This window comes from Ambystoma mexicanum, chromosome 1p (assembly GCF_040938575.1).
Source record: "Ambystoma mexicanum isolate Mex_15411 chromosome 1p, UKY_AmexF1_1, whole genome shotgun sequence".
NCBI lineage: Eukaryota > Metazoa > Chordata > Amphibia > Caudata > Ambystomatidae > Ambystoma > Ambystoma mexicanum.
In genome coordinates this window covers 1,112,056,107-1,112,074,172 of record NC_090921.1, presented here as the reverse complement: position 1 = coordinate 1,112,074,172, position 18,066 = coordinate 1,112,056,107, and the positions used below count along the sequence as shown (strand labels likewise).

The window sequence follows — 18,066 nt, the reverse complement described above, 5'->3', positions numbered from 1 at the left end:
TCCCTCACGGACTGCCTCTGCCTGCCGATTTGGAAAAACTACTGAACCGTGTACCAGACCTATTTCCTCCCTCACGGACTGCCTCTGCCTGCCGATTTGGTAAACTACTCACCTGTGTACCAGACCTTTTGTTCTCCCTCACGGACTGCCTTTGCCTGTCACCGAAACCATCACCTACAATTCTTATGGTTGTTGTTCCCATCAGCTCCACAATCAGACTTCCATTGGACATCCTCCAATAGTGCACAGGGACGCCTTGCAGAGAGTGCACCCACTCGACTCTAGCGCGGCCCTCGTTCCGCCCGGGTTTAGTTCCCTAACTAACCTTCCCCGTTTATTATTTTGCACTTCCGTTTTTGGACTCCTTTGGGATAACTCAGACTCAACAACAACATCCGTGGTAAGGGTTCTCTAATTTATGATTCTATACCTCGTAGCCTAGCGACAACTATCATTAGTATAGGTTACATTCTCCTTTCTTACTTATAGGTGGTTCCGGTTGCCTTAAACAAGGGGAGGGCATAGCTCAGGTACTCCTAGAAAGAAGTATCAAGGGAAAGGATTCTTCCTAAAGTTCCAATTGCTCACCTCTTGTTTTTTCCTTTACAGCTGGGTTCTTGGCGGCGTGTCCTCCCCGCCCTTTTGAGCGATCAGTCCATCTGCCTGGTCCTACCCAGCAGAGGGTCATATCGTTAAAAAGGTCTTGTGCCCTCACAGAGAGGAGGCTAGGTTGGAGGCCCCGACCTAGCTCTTCAATCAATAGTGCAGTCCTGTGTCTTCCGGCCACCGATTGGTTTACTTCCCGTCCGGTGAGTAACAGAAGTCCCACTTGCCCAGACCACTGGGAGGGCCTTCTGGAGCGGGCTCATCTCCCCAGTCTCAAAGGGGGTGGCTCCGTCCTGGGGAGAAGGGGCGAATACTCTTGATTTGTCACAGTACTTGCAGATTTATCACAGTGAAACTCCTCCTTCAGCAATTATCAGCAATTATCTTGCTGCACCCTTGGGGGTGGACCAGTGCAGGAGGATCAACTGGGTGAGGGGTTTTTAGGGAGTGGGGGTGAGGCAGCCAGTGGCGAGACGTGGTGTTCCTCCTTTTCCCGTACCTATGATCCCTCCTATTTCATAGGATTCTCTGATGTCCCATCTCCCCCGCCCCCCTTTCTACACAAACACTGGGCCGAGGAAGAGGGTGACTGAGAGTAACAATGCTAACTCTTACATATCGCATTGGACATGTCACGCTAATTGGGTCCGGTAAAGTAAGTGCATACATCTGATACCAATTAGCTTGCCTCACACAGATAAAAGGCGGAGTATAGAGACACACCATGAGCAAGGTGGAACATGAACAAGAGCAGAACTTCTGGGGCGAAGGCAAACCTGCTTGAGCAGAACAACGGATGAGGGATGAGAACCACGGGTGGAGAACCCCAGGAGTTCTCTGCAGGAGGTCATTGCATCCAAAAGGCTGTGAAAGACATGTGGAGAAGGCTGAATCCCAAACAAAAAGGCTACATTGTGTTTCAAGGATTCCAGCGACCCTCCCGGGTGAACGGCAGAGTTGGGGAGGCGAGGCCAAGCCTGTGGTTCTAATCTTGACTTGTAAACTGGAAGACAATAAAGACGAGAAAGAAACACACACAGCCGGTGAGTTGGCAAGCAACATGAGAGACCGGTGTGTGCTAAAGAAAGATTGAAGTGGCAACATTATATTGCACAATTGAAGGCTGCGTGCGTGTGGATGAAACGTGAAGAAAGGCAGACCTGCAAATGAACCTTGAAGTAACGATAGCTGTAAAGTCAGCGATACTGTGTAACAGAGTGGTCCGGCGAAAGGAAGTAGCTCACTCGAAAGTCTCTGTGAAAGGTGAAAAGTTTGTAGCGATAAAGTGAATAAACTGTAAAAGCGAGGTGATTGAAATAAACCCATAGAAAAGGGGAGAGTAAAAAGGTGAACTTTGAACTTTGGTGCATAATACAGTGAACTACCCAGACCAGGAAGCACTGGGGCAAATAACATAGGAGTGTGAGTTGAAAGCTGGAAAGTGGAAGTGGTCCTGCGGACGTCTGTAGAAAAAAAGCCACACATATTTTAAAGTCTTCAACATCAGGAAACGGTCCAAGCCCGACTGAGGGAGACTGAAGGTGTAGTAAGTTAGGGAAAGGGAACCCCTAAAGGAGGTGAATCAAGCTTGTGGAAGGGTACCCCTGCAAGTGTTTTTTTTTGCTGGAAAAGGTCTGAGCCCGACTGAGGGAGACCGACGTGGCCATTTGCTGTTAAAGGTCTGAGCCCGACATATGGGGACCGACATGAACTTTTTGGTGAACCTGGTTTTGGAAATTAGTAAGACTTTAACGTGGAAGGCCAGGTTGGCCTCAATCCATGTTTTGAACTGCCTTTGTGTTAAGAGCCTGAGCCAGAGTGTGTCATCTTGCCTACAGGGACTGCCTTACTTTTTATTTTTTTATTTGGTTGGCTGATTAAATCAACCTTTCAAATACAAATACTGCTTTACTCTGTACTGCTCAACATGGGGAGGAGAGCTAACTCAGCCGCATTTATTCTTTATATTTGTACACTAACTTTCCTTTGCATACATATTCTCCTTTTCACACTTTTTGTACAAGCTATAGGGCAGGCATTAGGTTTTTTGTTAGTATAGGCCATTTTGATTTGATGGACTCAACTAGGACTGTTTTATTTATTATTTGTTGGTCGAGACTAGTCCCATTTTAGCTATAGGGCAAAGTAGGAGTTTCTCCAACCCCATTCAAACTTGAATACATTTTTTACAAATTGTTCCTTTTGTGTCATTGTCATACTTGTGATACCATGCCTCCCTTACACCCCAATGTACCTGTTTCCTCTAACCTGGGGTGCCCCATGGACTCCTAGGGCTAGCGATAGGCTGAGGGCCCTAGGATGCTTTCCATTTGCCTCCAGAAAGTGGAATGACTGACAGGAGATAGGAAAGACCTAGGGTGGGCCATAGCGGAGGAGGGTGAAAGTTAAGTCACCTAAAGAGAGGAGATTGGAAGGAGCTGGAAAAAGGACATCTAGAGGAAGAGGTGAAAGAATAAGAGATCTAAAGAGGACCCGATGCTACATCACAGTGGCTCTGTGGCACCTGGCCCTCATGGTCACCTCAGCCTGAAACATGGGGGATTGTTACAATGGCCACTGAACTAGTAGTCGGGTGTCACCATTCAAACAGCCATTTCTCTTGCCCCCTAGATGCTACTCTTCCAAGCTCCTTCAGGTAGACACAAGACCCTAAGCCTGCACCTCCTCCAATAGATGCCACCAACTCAACACTGGTACTCTGCGCCAAATATGTTGAGCATAGAGAGGCTCCTTCTTTGTGCCAGCACAGAGAGGGCTAACTGAATATGCTGCAAGCCTAAGGACACACCCAGCTACTAGCAGCACTGCTTCACAAAGCCCAAGCAATCCAGATGCCCAAATTTCTATCTGACTTGCTCCAGGCCCTGCGTGACACCACCTTCCATCCTGGTATCTTAGCACGTCACATAAGCAAACCACACTATATTCTCGTCTGCACTGAACTCCATCCTGAAATTAAATGAATTACCCCTACCGCTACCTTCACAGGTGCTTACACCGCCTTCTCCCCAAACCCACTCATCATTATAGGGCACTGCCACTAACCAACCCTACTAAAAAACTCATCCTTCTGCATACACTTCTGAAACTCTGAACTAAACACAACCATATCTCTACAGCACAACAAACTGCATGCACTTCACTACACCACAATAACAACAAAACAAACCACACATAGACTTGCCCAACAGCACATGGCGGCTATAACTGAAAAACACACCTACGCTCAGTGAACAGTGTCAACCGAACCGAAGGTGCCAACAGCACATCACAGCTCTCTTGCTCTTTTCTACAGCTCGGACCTACTAACTCCCCTACCTCCCCCCTTTGCTTTATAGTTCTGGCAGAGCACCAAGAAACTACCAAGGTGGCAACAGTGAGCGGTATAATAACCTTTAGCAAAACATAACATTTTGCCCAACACTTTGGTTACAACTAGGCGCAGAATCTGTGCTACTCTGAATGTCGCACTGCTACTGCCTGTACATCCCTGCTTCCGTTTGCTATGGATGCTTGCAGTAGTTGTGCATGCTTGGGACTTTTGTATGCATGAAAGGTGTACTGCTGCCTGTCAAGTACAGAATTCATAGTTCTAGTAACTTATTGATTTAATCAACTTGCAGGTCTTGTTATAATATAGTGATAATCTGGTTTCAAGGGTGGTGGGGAAGTGGCAGTAACTGCCAGCCAACCCGAGCCAGATACGCCCAAGCAACACAAGAGCCTTTGCGGGCTCAGGGATGTTATTGGCCCTGTCCAACCTTTAATGTAGTGGGTTTTTGCTATTGTCTTCCTAGGACATTCATCCGTGGTGCTAATAGTTTTTTTCTTTTTACGGGAAAGCAGCACTGCATTACTTGAGCATGCCAAAATGACCACAAAAAAAACCCACAAAACAAAAATGTCCAATGAGGAACTAGTAAAATGACGTCCATGTACTGTTTTCATGGCTTGGGGATAGGCCGCCAGGATGAGATGCACAGGGTCACTGGTAAGTGGGGGGATGGAGATGCGTGTGTCGTACTCGGGAGACAGTTTGGGATTGCTGACTCTGGAGGGTGGCAGGACAAGGGGAAGATGCAGCCTGGAGCACCATATACAAGTAAAAAATGTTGGCCGTGAGGGGGGGGGCAAGCAAGGGGATGGTGCAAGAGACTGGCATGGAATGTGGCTGTTAATGGCTAGATTACTTCCGTGTTCCAGGCTTCCTGAGTGGCTAGTGCCTCTCTGCCAGGTGCTAATGTCTATTAATCGTCTCATAAATGATTCCTCCATTGGAGATATATATATATATATATATATATATATATATATATATTTCTGAGGCTTGTGGAATCTGCTTAGATCACATGCTGTGCATAGGCCGACATCTAGTGGAAGCTGCGGAGTATTACAGTTTGTTTTTCGAAACTCGAAAATGGGCGTCGACACAGGCGTGCCAGTAATACTATCCCTAGTGTGACGTCCACTGTACCCAAGATCCCTCACGCGTCTAGGATCCTCAGATTGTTTTTTTCCGCCATACTGGTCGGAAGCATCTTGCGGAGTCCCCTGGCCTTAGCCTTACTTTTGCTAATTATTGAAGTTTAAAATTATTTATTGACATCCTTCCCCACCCCAACGTCGACCCTCGACACTCGACGACGGCTGGAGAAGACATCGACCGTCGGCTGCTGCACGACGGATCTGGGCCTCGGAAGGCCGCTGGCCTCGGCCCGGGCCTAGTAGGCCACTGGCCTCGGCCCTGCAAGTAGGGAGAGTGGGGGGTGGTACATACTCTTCACTCTTGGTATATAGGTACACCTTATATATTTCCAACACTTACCAGCCCGCTGCCTCAAGGTGCGTATGGAGGGTACCCCTTTCCAATTCTGCCCCAAGTGCAACCGCAAATACCCTTGGGTCGACAGGCACGCCACGTGCAATCTCTGCTTGCCGAGGGACCACCCCGAAGCGAACTGCAGAGCGTGTAGTAGGTTTAAGCCTAAGACACTTAAGGACCGTTCGACAAAGCGTTGGGCCCACCACGCCAGGCAGGCGGCCATGGCAGCGGAGGGCGCCTTCAGCGATGGCAGCGACGCCGTACTTTCGGACGGCGAGGGCATTACGACGTCGAAAGACTGCCGAGCGCAGGTCCCCGACCTCGGAAGGTTGTCCGGCAGGGCGGCTATGGGGAAGACCCCCGGCGACGCAAGCGCTACACACCCTACACACACTAAGCACACTAAGTCCAACCGAACCTCGACGACGTCGACTTCTTGGAAAGAGGCACAGATAGAACGGTCCGACTCGGTGTCCTCTGGGCGCTCTCGATCGAGATCGCCTCATGACGCAAGGCAATCATCCACTCTTGCCAAGAGTGCCTCGCTCCCTAGATTAACGGAAGTTCGATCGTCGGAAGACGAAGACGACTTCCACCCCCAGGCCGCGCTCCAGGAGACCGAGGCCGCAGTTAACACCAGCGAGGCCCCACGCTCGAAACACACAGATACCTCTCCCGACCCTCGACGCCAGGCGTCGAAAGTCTCTGGGGCCTCCAAGGGGCAGGGAAAACATTTTTCCACGCACGGGGAGGGGGGGAAACAGCGGAAAGCACAGCCTTCCACTCCTGTAAGACCATCCTTCCACCCTAAGCAGACAGACAAACACAAATCTACTGGGACATCAACATCCAGCAAGGGTACCCTTGATAAGTCCTCTAAGTTGCCTACTAAAGTCATACCCTGTTCCAAAGAATGGTCCAGTGAAGACATAGACAGGGTCATGTCAAGGATGTCTTCCTTAGCTGATTTTTATGACAAAAACCCAGAACATTTCCTTTCATATGACCCTCAAGGGGCCACACACTCAGGCTCCTCTGATCCTATCCCCCTAAGTAAAAAGGCCCGGTTCGAAAGACCTGAACCCTTCGAGGTGCAGCCTTACTCTACTCCATACTCTACTCCACACCCCAGATACCAAGGACAGCCTTTCCCTGAAGGGGACCAGGAGTTTAACATTATGGAGGAACAAACCGGGACTGAATACTATGCGGATGATGAGGACCTGGAGGAGGTAGAAGATGAGCAGGAAATTTACAGAGTAGATTCCCCGGTAGAGAGCGAAGCCCCAGTTACCGACTCGCCAGTTGATAACCAGCCCCTCCTTAATGAAGTTCTCGCTCGCGCAGCAGAACATTTTCACATCGACACCCAAGGTGTACAGGAGGAAAGGGACTTCGCAGAAGAGTTGGTGGGAGAGAGGAGGCCGGTCGCTCAGACCATCCCTATCCTTAAATCCATCCAACGTAGAATAGATCCATCCCTGGTGAATCCTAACCTCACCAGAGCCGTCAACCCCAGAGTCGAAAAACTTTTTCGGGCAGCCCAGTCTGACCCTCTTTATATAAGAGGACATCTTAAACCAGACTCCCTAGTGGTTACCAACACTCGGAAGAGGGCTGGGACACCCTTATCGTCGTCAGAAGCTCCTCCCGACAAGGAGAGCAAAAAACTGTATGGGTTTGGCAGGAAGGTAGCCTCAACGTCCGCCTACCAAGCAAGGATTGCAAACTCCACCACCCTGTTGGCAAGTTACAACTGCCATCAATGGGTAGAGGTCGCGGCGCTCATAGCCTCTGCTCCTGAACCGTTAAAGGGCCAGTTGGCTCGGATCTCGGCAGAAGGGAGAGCCGTGTCTGGTTGCATATTAAAAGCAACTTTCGACGCCGCGGACAACGCAGGAAGATTGATAGCAGAAGGTACTGTTATCAAGAGACATGCTTGGTTACGGCAGTCGGGGTTCAAAACAGAAACCCAGGCTTCATTAATAGACAAGCCGGTGGAACCCGATCTATTGTTTGGGAAAGCGGTCGAAGACGCACTTAAGAATGCCAAGGACGAATACGAGACTCTCAAATCCCTTGGCCAGCTTACCAACAAACCCCCTAACCAAAGGGAGAACAGTAATTTTCGTCGCCCACGCGGCCGAAATTCACAAAGAGGCAACTATGCCCAAGGACAGGGTACACAATGGAACAACAACCAGCAGTCTACCCAAAGTTACGGCAGGGGTAACAAGAGAGGTCGTGGAAGAGGCAGAGGCAGCCCCAACAAGGGAGGTGGCACGCCTCCACCAAAGCAGTGACGCTCAGTTCAGGGTCCCTTCTCACGCAACCCCAGTAGGGGGACGCATTTCCAACTTCACCCAGGCTTGGGAAGGGATCACCTCAGATAGATGGGTGCTGTCAACAGTGTCCACAGGATATTGTATAGAATTACTGCAGCGTCCCCAGAACCACCCTCCACGACAAAGAATACACTCCTTAGAACATCAGAAGATCCTTCTCGAGGAGATCGCCATTCTGCTAGAAAAGGACGCGATAGAACTCGTCCCAGGACACCAGGTAAACAAGGGTATCTATTCAACTTACTTCCTTGTGCCAAAGAAAGATTTGACAATGCGCCCAGTATTGGACTTACGGCCTGCCAACAAGTATGTCAAGCCCCAAAAATTCCGTATGACCACGCTACAAGAGGTAATCCCCCTCCTAAAAAAGGGGGATTACATGGCAACCTTGGATTTGAAAGATGCTTATTTTCATATTTCCATGCTCCCAGCGCACAGAAAATACTTGCGCTTCAAGGTGGACAGTCGCCACTACCAATTCAAGGTACTGCCCTTCGGGATAGCTTCAGCACAAAGGGTATTCACCAAGGTATTGGCGGTGGCAGCTGCACACCTACGCAGGGAGGCAATCCCACTGTACCCTTATCTGGACGACTGGCTCATAACGGGGGAAACCCCAGGAATTTGCAGGTCTATCGACCTCCTCCACGAATTAGGCTTCTCTATCAACGAGAAGAAGTCAAGTCTGGTGCCAAGCACCTCAAAACAATTCCTAGGAGCAATCCTAGATACTCAGAAAGGGTTGAAGAGAGAATTCGGAATATACTACTGCAAAATCCACATTATCAGTCAGGTCAACAAATAACGGTACGCAAAGCAATGAAGTTACTGGGCATGATGGCGTCATGCATTTACCTGGTCCCCCACGCGCGTCTGCGCATGCGTCCCATGCAGGAATGGTTGGCGAAACAGTGGTCTCAGGCAAGTGGTCAGTGGGACGATCTAGTGGTCGTTTCGCCAACACTCGTACAGAGTTTACACTGGTGGACAAGAGAGAATCTCGCAAGGGGAAAACCCTTTTACGATCCCGAAGTACAGGCAGTGGTGACTACAGATGCATGCCTGACTGGGTGGGGAGCTCACCATCTCCACCACACAGCTCAGGGTCTCTGGTCTCACTCAGTAGCCAAGAACCACATCAACCTGCTAGAGCTTCTGGCATTATTCCGAGCGCTTCGGGCGTTCGAGCCCCATCTGCTAAACTTGTCGGTGCAGATCCGGACGGACAGCACGACAGCCATGTTCTATCTGAACAAACAAGGAGGGACTCGTTCGCCAAATCTGTCCAAGCTTGCCCAGAAAATCTGGATATGGGCACTCAGACGGAACATCTTCCTGTCATCACAACATGTTCCAGGGGAGCTCAATTCCCTAGCGGATGCCCTAAGCAGAGACTCCCTCCCAGAAGAACACGAATGGGTCCTTCACAGAGATATCGTAGAAGATCTCTTCTCTCAGTGGGGTTTCCCCACTATAGACCTATTCGCCACAAGCGAAAACAAACAATGCCCAGGATTTGCATCCAGGTTCCCCCAGCCAGACTCCCAAGGGAACGCCCTGTGGATGAACTGGTCAGGGATGTTTGCGTACGCTTTTCCACCAACTCCTCTCATCAGGAAGGTGGTGTACAAGATGAACAAGGAATCGATGACGCTCATCCTAGTTGCTCCCATGTGGGCGAGACAACCATGGTTTCCACACCTACGCAGGATGGCGGTGTGCGAGCCCATCAAACTCCCAGCCTGGTACAACCTACTGTCCCAGCAACAAGGTCAAACAGTGCACCAGGAACCCAACTCAATGAACCTGGCAGCATGGCTCCTGAGGTCATAGAGTTTGGGCATCTCAATTTACCACAGAGGTGTATGGACATCCTAAAAGAATCCAGGAAACCAAACACAAGGCACTGTTACTTTGACAAGTGGAAGAGATTCGTTATTTGGTGCCAGAATAAACAAATCAACCCAGTTGATTGCACTCCTTCCAACGTTGTAACATACATGCTCCACCTGCTGGACGCAGGTTTGGTTTTTAACTCTCTGAAGGTACACCTGGCAGCCCTCTCGCCTTACACCACATCCCATAACAAAGTATCGTGGTGGAAAGTACCAGTAGTTAAAGCCTTCATGGAAGGAGTAAAGAGACTTCACCCTCCTATTTCGAACCCACCGCCAGGATGGGACCTCAATGTGGTGCTAGCTAAGCTCATGGGCCCCCCTTTCGAACCCATGCATAAAAGTAGTCTCAAACACCTGACTTATAAAACGGCCTTCTTAGTAGCCATTACCTCTATAAGAAGGGTCAGTGAAATTCAGGCTCTGTCAGTGCAGGATCCTTTCTTTACTATCCTCAAAGACAAACTGGTTTTACGCACACACCCTAGGTTCTCACCTAAATTTATATCTAAGTTCCATGTAAACCAGTCCATCGAGCTTCCGGCTTTCTTCCACAACCCGCAAAGCTCAGCTGAGGTGAAACTACACACCCTTGATGTGCGTAGGGCGGTCCTCTACTATGTAAATAAAACCAGACCGCTAAGGAAAACATATCAACTGTTTGTCTCCGTAGCTACAGGCAGAGAGGGGGATCGCGTCTCTAAAGGCGCGATCTCGAAGTGGATTATCAACTGTATACAGCTGTGTTACTCTCTTTCTGAAAAAACTCTGCCTTTTACGCCAAGGGCCCATTCTACTAGAGGCATTGGGGCCACTCTGGCTTTCATTGCAAATGTTCCCCTCGACACCATTTGCAATGCAGCTACTTGGAGCTCTATTCACACTTTTACTCAGCATTTCTGCATTGACACTCATTCCAAGACAGATACACAAGTGGGACAAGCGGTTCTAAGACACCTGTTTGCTCATGACCCTTCTCACATCCCACCTCCTTCTTCTGGTACTGCTCGCTAATCTATGCACAGCATGTGATCTAAGCAGATTCCACAAGCCTCAGAAGGGATACATTACTCACCGTAATCGTATTTCTGATGCTTGTATCTGCTTAGATTCACATGCGACCCACCCTTCCTCCCCTCCAAGAGAAGGCGCATGATTGCTTGTAGTCTTACCTTTCTGTCTATCTGCTTGGATTATCTGTACTCACGCTACTCCTCATGCTTCCTCATGTCAGAAAAAATACAATCTGAGGATCCTAGACGCGTGAGGGATCTTGGGTACAGTGGACGTCACACTAGGGATAGTATTACTGGCACGCCTGTGTCGACGCCCATTTTCGAGTTTCGAAAAACAAACTGTAATACTCCGCAGCTTCCACTAGATGTCGGCCTATGCACAGCATGTGAATCTAAGCAGATACAAGCATCAGAAATACGATTACGGTGAGTAATGTATCCCATATATATATAATACTTAGTTTCAATGTCTCAGTAGTGCTTTGAAAGGGGCATTCATTCTAACTTTAGCAATATGATCAGTCAAATTGTTACTGCTCAAGTTTGCATTTTAACATTGGAGAATGAACAGTTTGATTGACCCTATTGCCAAAATGATGCAGCCAACACTTGCATCATAGAAACATTTCTGCAAGAATGATTTGCTCATACCAGGTTTCAAGGAAGATTGTATGTCTTTACTGGAAAAGTGAAGAAAGAAAAAAAAACAGTATAAAAAGGTTGTGAACTTGTTAAAAATACCTGATTCAAAGTAATTACATCCTCGTTAGACATATCATCTACAGTTTTGTAATACGTTATATGCAATTTTCTTATTGTAGGTGCCAGTCCCACTCCCTGATGCTGTCGCCTGTTTCTCAGATGAGGAGTGGAAACTTTTACAAGAATGGCAGAAGGAACTTTACAAGAACGTGATGAATGAAATTCACCAAGCTTTGGTCTCTCTTGGTAATACTTTCTTGTCTATTCACACTTGTAAAGTTTGTTACAAGTATGTTTTTGGGTGATTTATAAGAAATGTGTCACCTGAGTTATTCAACGTAAATTACCAACAGCTCCATTATACAAGTTGTCATCAGGGCTGGCATCACTGATGCAACGAGAAAGCACTTGGGTGGCAGGGCAAAAACCTCAAAGACACAGACAGAGCCTATGGGCCAGGTCATGAGTAATCTGCATTCCTCCCTCATTTTGTAAGAGGTTGTTTACAATTTTCCACATCCTATGCTGTTTCATTCTCTTTCTCTGGTATCCCGAAGAAATGCAGGTTGCTGCAGTGTTCACGATTTTCATTGTCATCAATTTTCAGGTGATGCTCCTTCACAGGGCGTTCCAGCTCTAACTTCAGTTTGTATCTCTAATACATCGACTTCACCTCCTAACTTTTGTATTTGGTCTTCCATCTAACCTACTCTCTTCTTCTGTTGATCACATCTGAGTCCCATATCAACCCGCAGACCTTGCATTTCCTCAGAGAGACACCTTATGCTCCCCTTGGTGGTGGTTAAGTTTTCCACTTTTTGTCAAAGACTAGAGCGGTCTCTATATTCTTTAGCTGAGTACGGTCGGTATTCTCTCGTTGAAACTACTGGAGGAACAATCTCCCACTCATCTAGGTGAGAAAAGGGAGGCGTGGGTCTCCCGTGTGAGACTTTCAGGGTAGGATCATTCACGCCTGGCCTTATACTGTCCTGACCTCACCCATTTACTTCTGCTCTGGAAAGATCCCCTTCTTTCTTCTTTTTCAGTGCACTATTAAAGGGACGCCCATAGGGTCAGAGGATTGAAACACGCCTCCTTCACCTCAAGGTCAAGGTTGCTTCCAAGGTGCTTTGCACCATGTGTCATCCGACTTATATATTTACTTATATATTTTTTTCCTTCCTCTGTCTTTTTCCTCTTGTTTCTCTTTGTACCTCCTTTTTCCCCCTTTGACACTGTTCTTGTTGCTTTCTTCTTTCTTCCTTCTCCTGTTCTCTTTTTTATCACATTCTCCTCTCTCCTCTTTTCTTCCCTCCTCTTTCTTTCTGTGCTTTTCCTATGTTCCATTTGTAATTCTTCCTATGCTTTCAAGACCAGGGCCTTCTGAATTTCACTGGAACAGGACTGTGTCTCTATGCTTTTACTCTTTTCTTGCTGGCCTCCACTCACTCGCTTTCTGCAGCACATGGGTCATCTTCTGCAAAATTTCTGGTGTTCGATCAACCCACACCTTTCCGCCGGGAGCACTGCCCATCCATCCTCCATTGCCACTTTTCTTTTGACCTTTGCCGTCTTCTCCTCGGGGATGGTCTCTATTCTCACTGACCCCCGCTTCACATATCTGCCACTAGGAGGAAGCTTGTGGCCGCTTGTTCTTCCCCCTCACCCCCAACCCAACTGTCAGTTCTTGGGGAAGGGGCGGAGTACCTCAGGAGTGTGATCCCCTGGGACACTAACGTTACACAGAGATAAGGTTGTTCATTTCTCACAAGCACTGGTCTCTTCCCAACACTTGTCTGCTCCCCAGTGCGCTCTTTCCTCTGATGCCCCTCACTTGGGCCTGGATTGTGTTCTCCTGTGCATGTTTTTTTTTTTTGGTGATCCTCCTCCACCCAAGATGGCTGGTGGTCCTCCTCGGTCTTGTAGCGCCAACAGCTATTCTGCTTTTCTGCGGCCTCAAATCTGCTCGTTGGTAACTTCAGAGCTTTGGCTTTCAGCAGTCCGTTTCTCTCTCCCCCCTTCCTCACCTAGTGCGACCACATCCGAGGCCCGTTGCTGCTTGCTGTTTTCCTCTCTAGAGAATAGAGAAGTGTTTTGTTTTTTTTGTTATTTTTCTTTTTAGTTCCTGGGGAGTGGAAGGTGTACCCCTAGATCCATACCCTTGTTTCTTCTACTCTGGGGCCTTTTCATGAGTTTAATGGGGAAAAATGGGGGTCAGGCATCTGAGCTGCTCTAGAGAGCCTCCATCTACCCTTCCCCAAGCTTAGGCCCCTCTGGTTTCAAACAAATGTTCACCTTGTCAGGATGTACCTTTCAACATATAGTCCTTTCATGGGGCAGTGTTAGAGACTTTCGAAAATGCTGGGCATTTGCTCCTCCCTTGCGCGATCACTCTGACTTCTGACCCCTCTCTTTACACTATGTCTCTTTCTTCTGGCACCCATTTCCTCTGGTGCCTTTTCCACTCCGCTCTTGTTTCTCTTTCACCTTTCTTTCCACTTTGCTGTGTACACTGGCACCTCCTTTTCCCCTTATTGTGCTTCTTGCACACGCCTCATGCTTAGTCGTGCCCCTGGCACACTCTTCTCACCTGACCCTGCACCCTTGCACCCTCCTTTTCCTACTTTTGGGTCATTCGTACCCTCTTTCCTGTTTTTGGATCGCTTGCACCCGCTTTCCTGCTTTCGGGTCGCTTGCACCCTCTTTCCTGCTTTCGGGTCCCTTGCACCCTCTCTTTGCTTTCCACTCTCTTTTCGGGTCGCTCGCCCCCTCTCTTTGCTTTCCGCTCCCTTTAAATTCACTCTTCCTGTCTTTCTCTGTCTTCATGCCACCAGCGCACTGTTTCCCAGGTTTTCCTTGCTTTCTTTCTGCTTTCCGATTAACGCGCTGCTTGCATCTTTCACCACTTTTGCTCCCGCTCCAGCCACCTGCACGCTACTGAGTTTCTCTCTCTCTTTTCTTTGCGAAATTCACCCTGGTAGCACTGCGCTGTCGAGCAGGTCCTCTGGATCATTATGTTGAGGTCAGGGTCTTACCACCTGCCCCTCAGGCACCACTGGGACTGGCACAAATCTCAGGGGAACAAGCAGTGGCCTGGACACAGCCAGCAGCTTCCAGCAGTCCTCACTCCGGCTCCCTGGAGAAATGACTCCCTCGCCATGCTGCAACCCCTCTGACACACCGGGTCAGCATCTTGGCATCCTGCTCTCCTGTGTATCTTCCAGGGTGCTCTTGCTGCAGGCTCCTGCTCTCTGGCTTCCACATTGCAACCAGCAACCCCAGCTCGCTCATCTTCTTTGGCAGAACCGCACCTTTTATACCGTAGCTGAGAGTCAAGTGGAGTCAGGTGTGCATGGTTAAGGTGAAATGCCTGACCTTGCCTGACTCTATTACTGGGACAGTCTAGTGGTGGTATGTAATCGGCATCTCTCTGCATCCCAATGTTGTTCCTAAGGGTGATCTTTATTTTCTCTCAGTAGCCTCTTCCTTGTCCCAGTATTTATTGGAAATGGGGAGTGGAAGATGGGATGAGATTGAAAATACTGTCTTTGGGCCGAATGAACATAAGATGATGGAAATAGGAGAAAAGGGAATCCCCTGGCCTTGCTTTTCTGTGACTGGGGTGATTCTCCCTTTTTACAGTCTGTCTCGGCCCCTGGTATTCTGTTATGGAGGCACTGGTTTTACCAGCATGCCCTATGATCTGAAATAGGGGAAGTTGGATAGTTTATAAGGTTAAGACTAGACCTTTGTTTCTTCTGCCCCCCTCTTACTCTCTGACACTATTCTTGGGTGATATCCTTGCCTCCCTCTTAGATCCGGGACAACAGGATTTATATATCCCATGAAGGCTTCAGGGACTTCCTCCTCTTCGCCTCTTGTCCCTTTGGGATACCACGTCTCTCCTGGGTTTCTCCCATGGCCACAACCTGTGACTCCCCTACCCAGGTGATCCTCCATTGCTTGTCCACCTCTAGGGTTGGGATCCAACAGCGATGACCCTCCCCTGGCTACCTGAATAGAGGATTCTCTGGGTCTACATGGGAGAATACCTCCAGGTTCCTCACATTCGTCAAAACAAACTAAAACTCTGTAAGCCAAAGCCGATCCTGCCCTAAAACCTCTAAATCACCTGGAAAGTCTCACAATAAGACATTGGTTCAAAAGGTAATTTGACCTCAGAAGACCAGGCCTACTGCAACCCAGTCTAAAGTTCTGTCAACTGGACGGTGGGAGTGAGATTGATGTATTGTGTAGATTTTAAAAAGTAGCTCCACACAAGGTGACTGAGCCAAGTATTGCTACTTGGTCATCCTTGTTATTACTGTGTATTGTGACTGTCCAAAGCACACCCTGGTCACCCCCTAGTTTTCTATGGGTATCAGACCATCTTAACAGCCGATGGCTGTTGAGTCCTGGACTAGGATGGTACCCTCGCCAAAGCCTATTCCTCAACCTCCGAAGCATTCACAGAGCTCTGGAGGCTCCCTTTTTGCAGTAGTTCAATCCTTGATAAACCCTGCTACTATGAAAGAATATTGAAAGGACTTCTTCATTGAGCTCCTTCCTCAACCACATGAGCAACTAAAGTCCACTGAGGCTTTTGTTACTCTACGGGTGGTTCCTAGACCACAGGTAGAACCACCAACTGACCCTCAACCGACTCCCAACGAACCCTCAACTGACCCCTATCGATCAAAATCTAGAGCACTGGATTTGAAAGAACTTTCAGGGGAACCCTCTAACCCTGATTATGACGATACAAATCAAGACGGCAAGAAAGAGGGTCTGTCTTGAGCAGGGGCATTTCACAACAGACTTATGGATCTGATGGGGTTTTTAGAAATTCCCATGCCTGAAACTCCTCCATGAGAGGCAGGCATGCTTCCACTCATGGCCTTGGTGAAATCAGGAGTCTACTTGCAGAAAGCTGTACTAACTGAGGCAAGAGAGATTCGGGTGAAACTGCATTCAGTTACTCCAACAAACAAAAGGATAGATATGTGTAATATAGGCTGCTATCCATAGAACAAGTCACATTAACCTCCTGCCCAGCTGTTTTAAGAGGTGGTTGCTGTGGCAACTCTTTACTCAAGATCCTTAGTAAAGACACAGCACTAGGCAAAATAGTTTTTTGTCTAATTCTGCCCTGCGGTTTCGACAGGCTAACACCAAAGCATTATTGGTGCTGGCCAACCTGAGTCTCTGAGCAGAGCTCTCTGCGTTCGAAAAGTACATACCACCAGACCATTAGAACAGTTTAAAGGCTCGTTAGCATATGCAAGGGTCATAGCTCAAGCTCTTCTTCTACTAGAGTATGCGGTTCATCAAGTAGACACCACATGCAACTAAGTTCACCAAAGAAATGCAATACAAGTCCCCAACCTTCCTTTTGATTACGTCGTCCTATTACAGTGTTCAACTCTGCGGAATTGATGAAGAAAAAAGCGAGCACCCTCATGGTGAAATCCCAGTCAGTGCTCAACAAACCCCCACCTACCAAATCAACAGCACGAGGGAGAACCACGTTCTGCTCCTGTTCTTTTGCAGGATTTGGGGGCTTCCAAGATAGCAAGTTCCTACAGTCGAAAAGGTCCCCTGGTCTCCAGCGAAAGAAATTGCAAAAGACCAGAGGATGTTTTTTCCCCACTCTTCCTCTTCAGCAACATCCACCTCCACTTCAGCTGATAAAGCTAGCCAAGTGATGGTCAGGCGCGGTCCCCCGGTACTCCAGTGGGGGTCCATGGTTGTTGTCCCACATGGAGGCCTAGATGACCATACTCTTCGGATTCCTTGAATCTGTGTCTAGCAAGCAGAGGTTTTCGGTTGCCACTTCGCTCTTCACCTCCATCTCCCCCCCTTGCAACAAATTGGCTCCCAGGCCCTAAGGGAAGAAATATTGAAACTCCTCCAGATGAAAGCAATCAAGGAGGCGCTCCTGAACAAGAGAGGCTAGGGATTTTATTTGCATCGATTTATGGTACCCAAAGTGAACCACACAGCCATCTGCATCATTTTATACTGTGCGATCTTCAATCTGCATTTACCGTTAGAAAAATCCAAGATTATCACTCCCACAGATCAAGTCTTCCCTTCAACCTGGATCCCAGTATGGCCCACTCATCAGAAATACCTGAGGTTTGAGTGGGTTAGGCTCACTTCCCGTATTGAACGCTACCGCTTGGCCTCAATTTGGCTCCACAAGTGTTTATAAAGACGAAAGCAGTGTTTGCTGCTTTTCTCCACCTCCATGGCATCCATTTACACCCATATATGGAGGACAGGTTGGTAACAGCTTTTTTCCCAGGAAGTGGTGGAGTCTCGCATATAAATGTTACAGTTTCAGACTGTCGGTGAACTGGGTGAAGTTGGATTTGATCATTACACAAGATCTGAATGTTTTATGCTTCCACTGGATCACATCCCAAACCAGATTATTGTTGCTTTGGAAGACAGGAGATGAGGAGACATTTTAGTCTTGAATCTCGATTCTGTATGGGTCATACTGGGAGTGATGTTGCATGTTTTATTATTTTCCATATGAAGTGGTCGCTTCAGAGGCATAAAATGAGACTGGATGCCCAGGGAAGGGTAAAAACAATAAATGTACCCACACACCTCTGATTCCCAAGGGAGTTTTTTGGCCTGCGTTCTGAGAT

At 48.2% G+C, this 18,066-nt stretch overlaps 1 protein-coding gene across 3 annotated transcripts in view; it reads left to right on the top strand.

Moving 5' to 3' along the window:
- Nucleotides 1-18,066, top strand: part of LOC138448954 (zinc finger protein 773-like) — a 205,067-nt gene that overhangs the window by 67,294 nt on the left and 119,707 nt on the right. For all 3 annotated transcript variants that reach the window (XM_069604733.1, XM_069604732.1, XM_069604734.1), the window contains exon 2: nt 11,527-11,653. In XM_069604733.1, the coding sequence (XP_069460834.1) occupies nt 11,527-11,653 (127 nt within the window). The remainder of the gene's footprint in view (nt 1-11,526; nt 11,654-18,066) is intronic.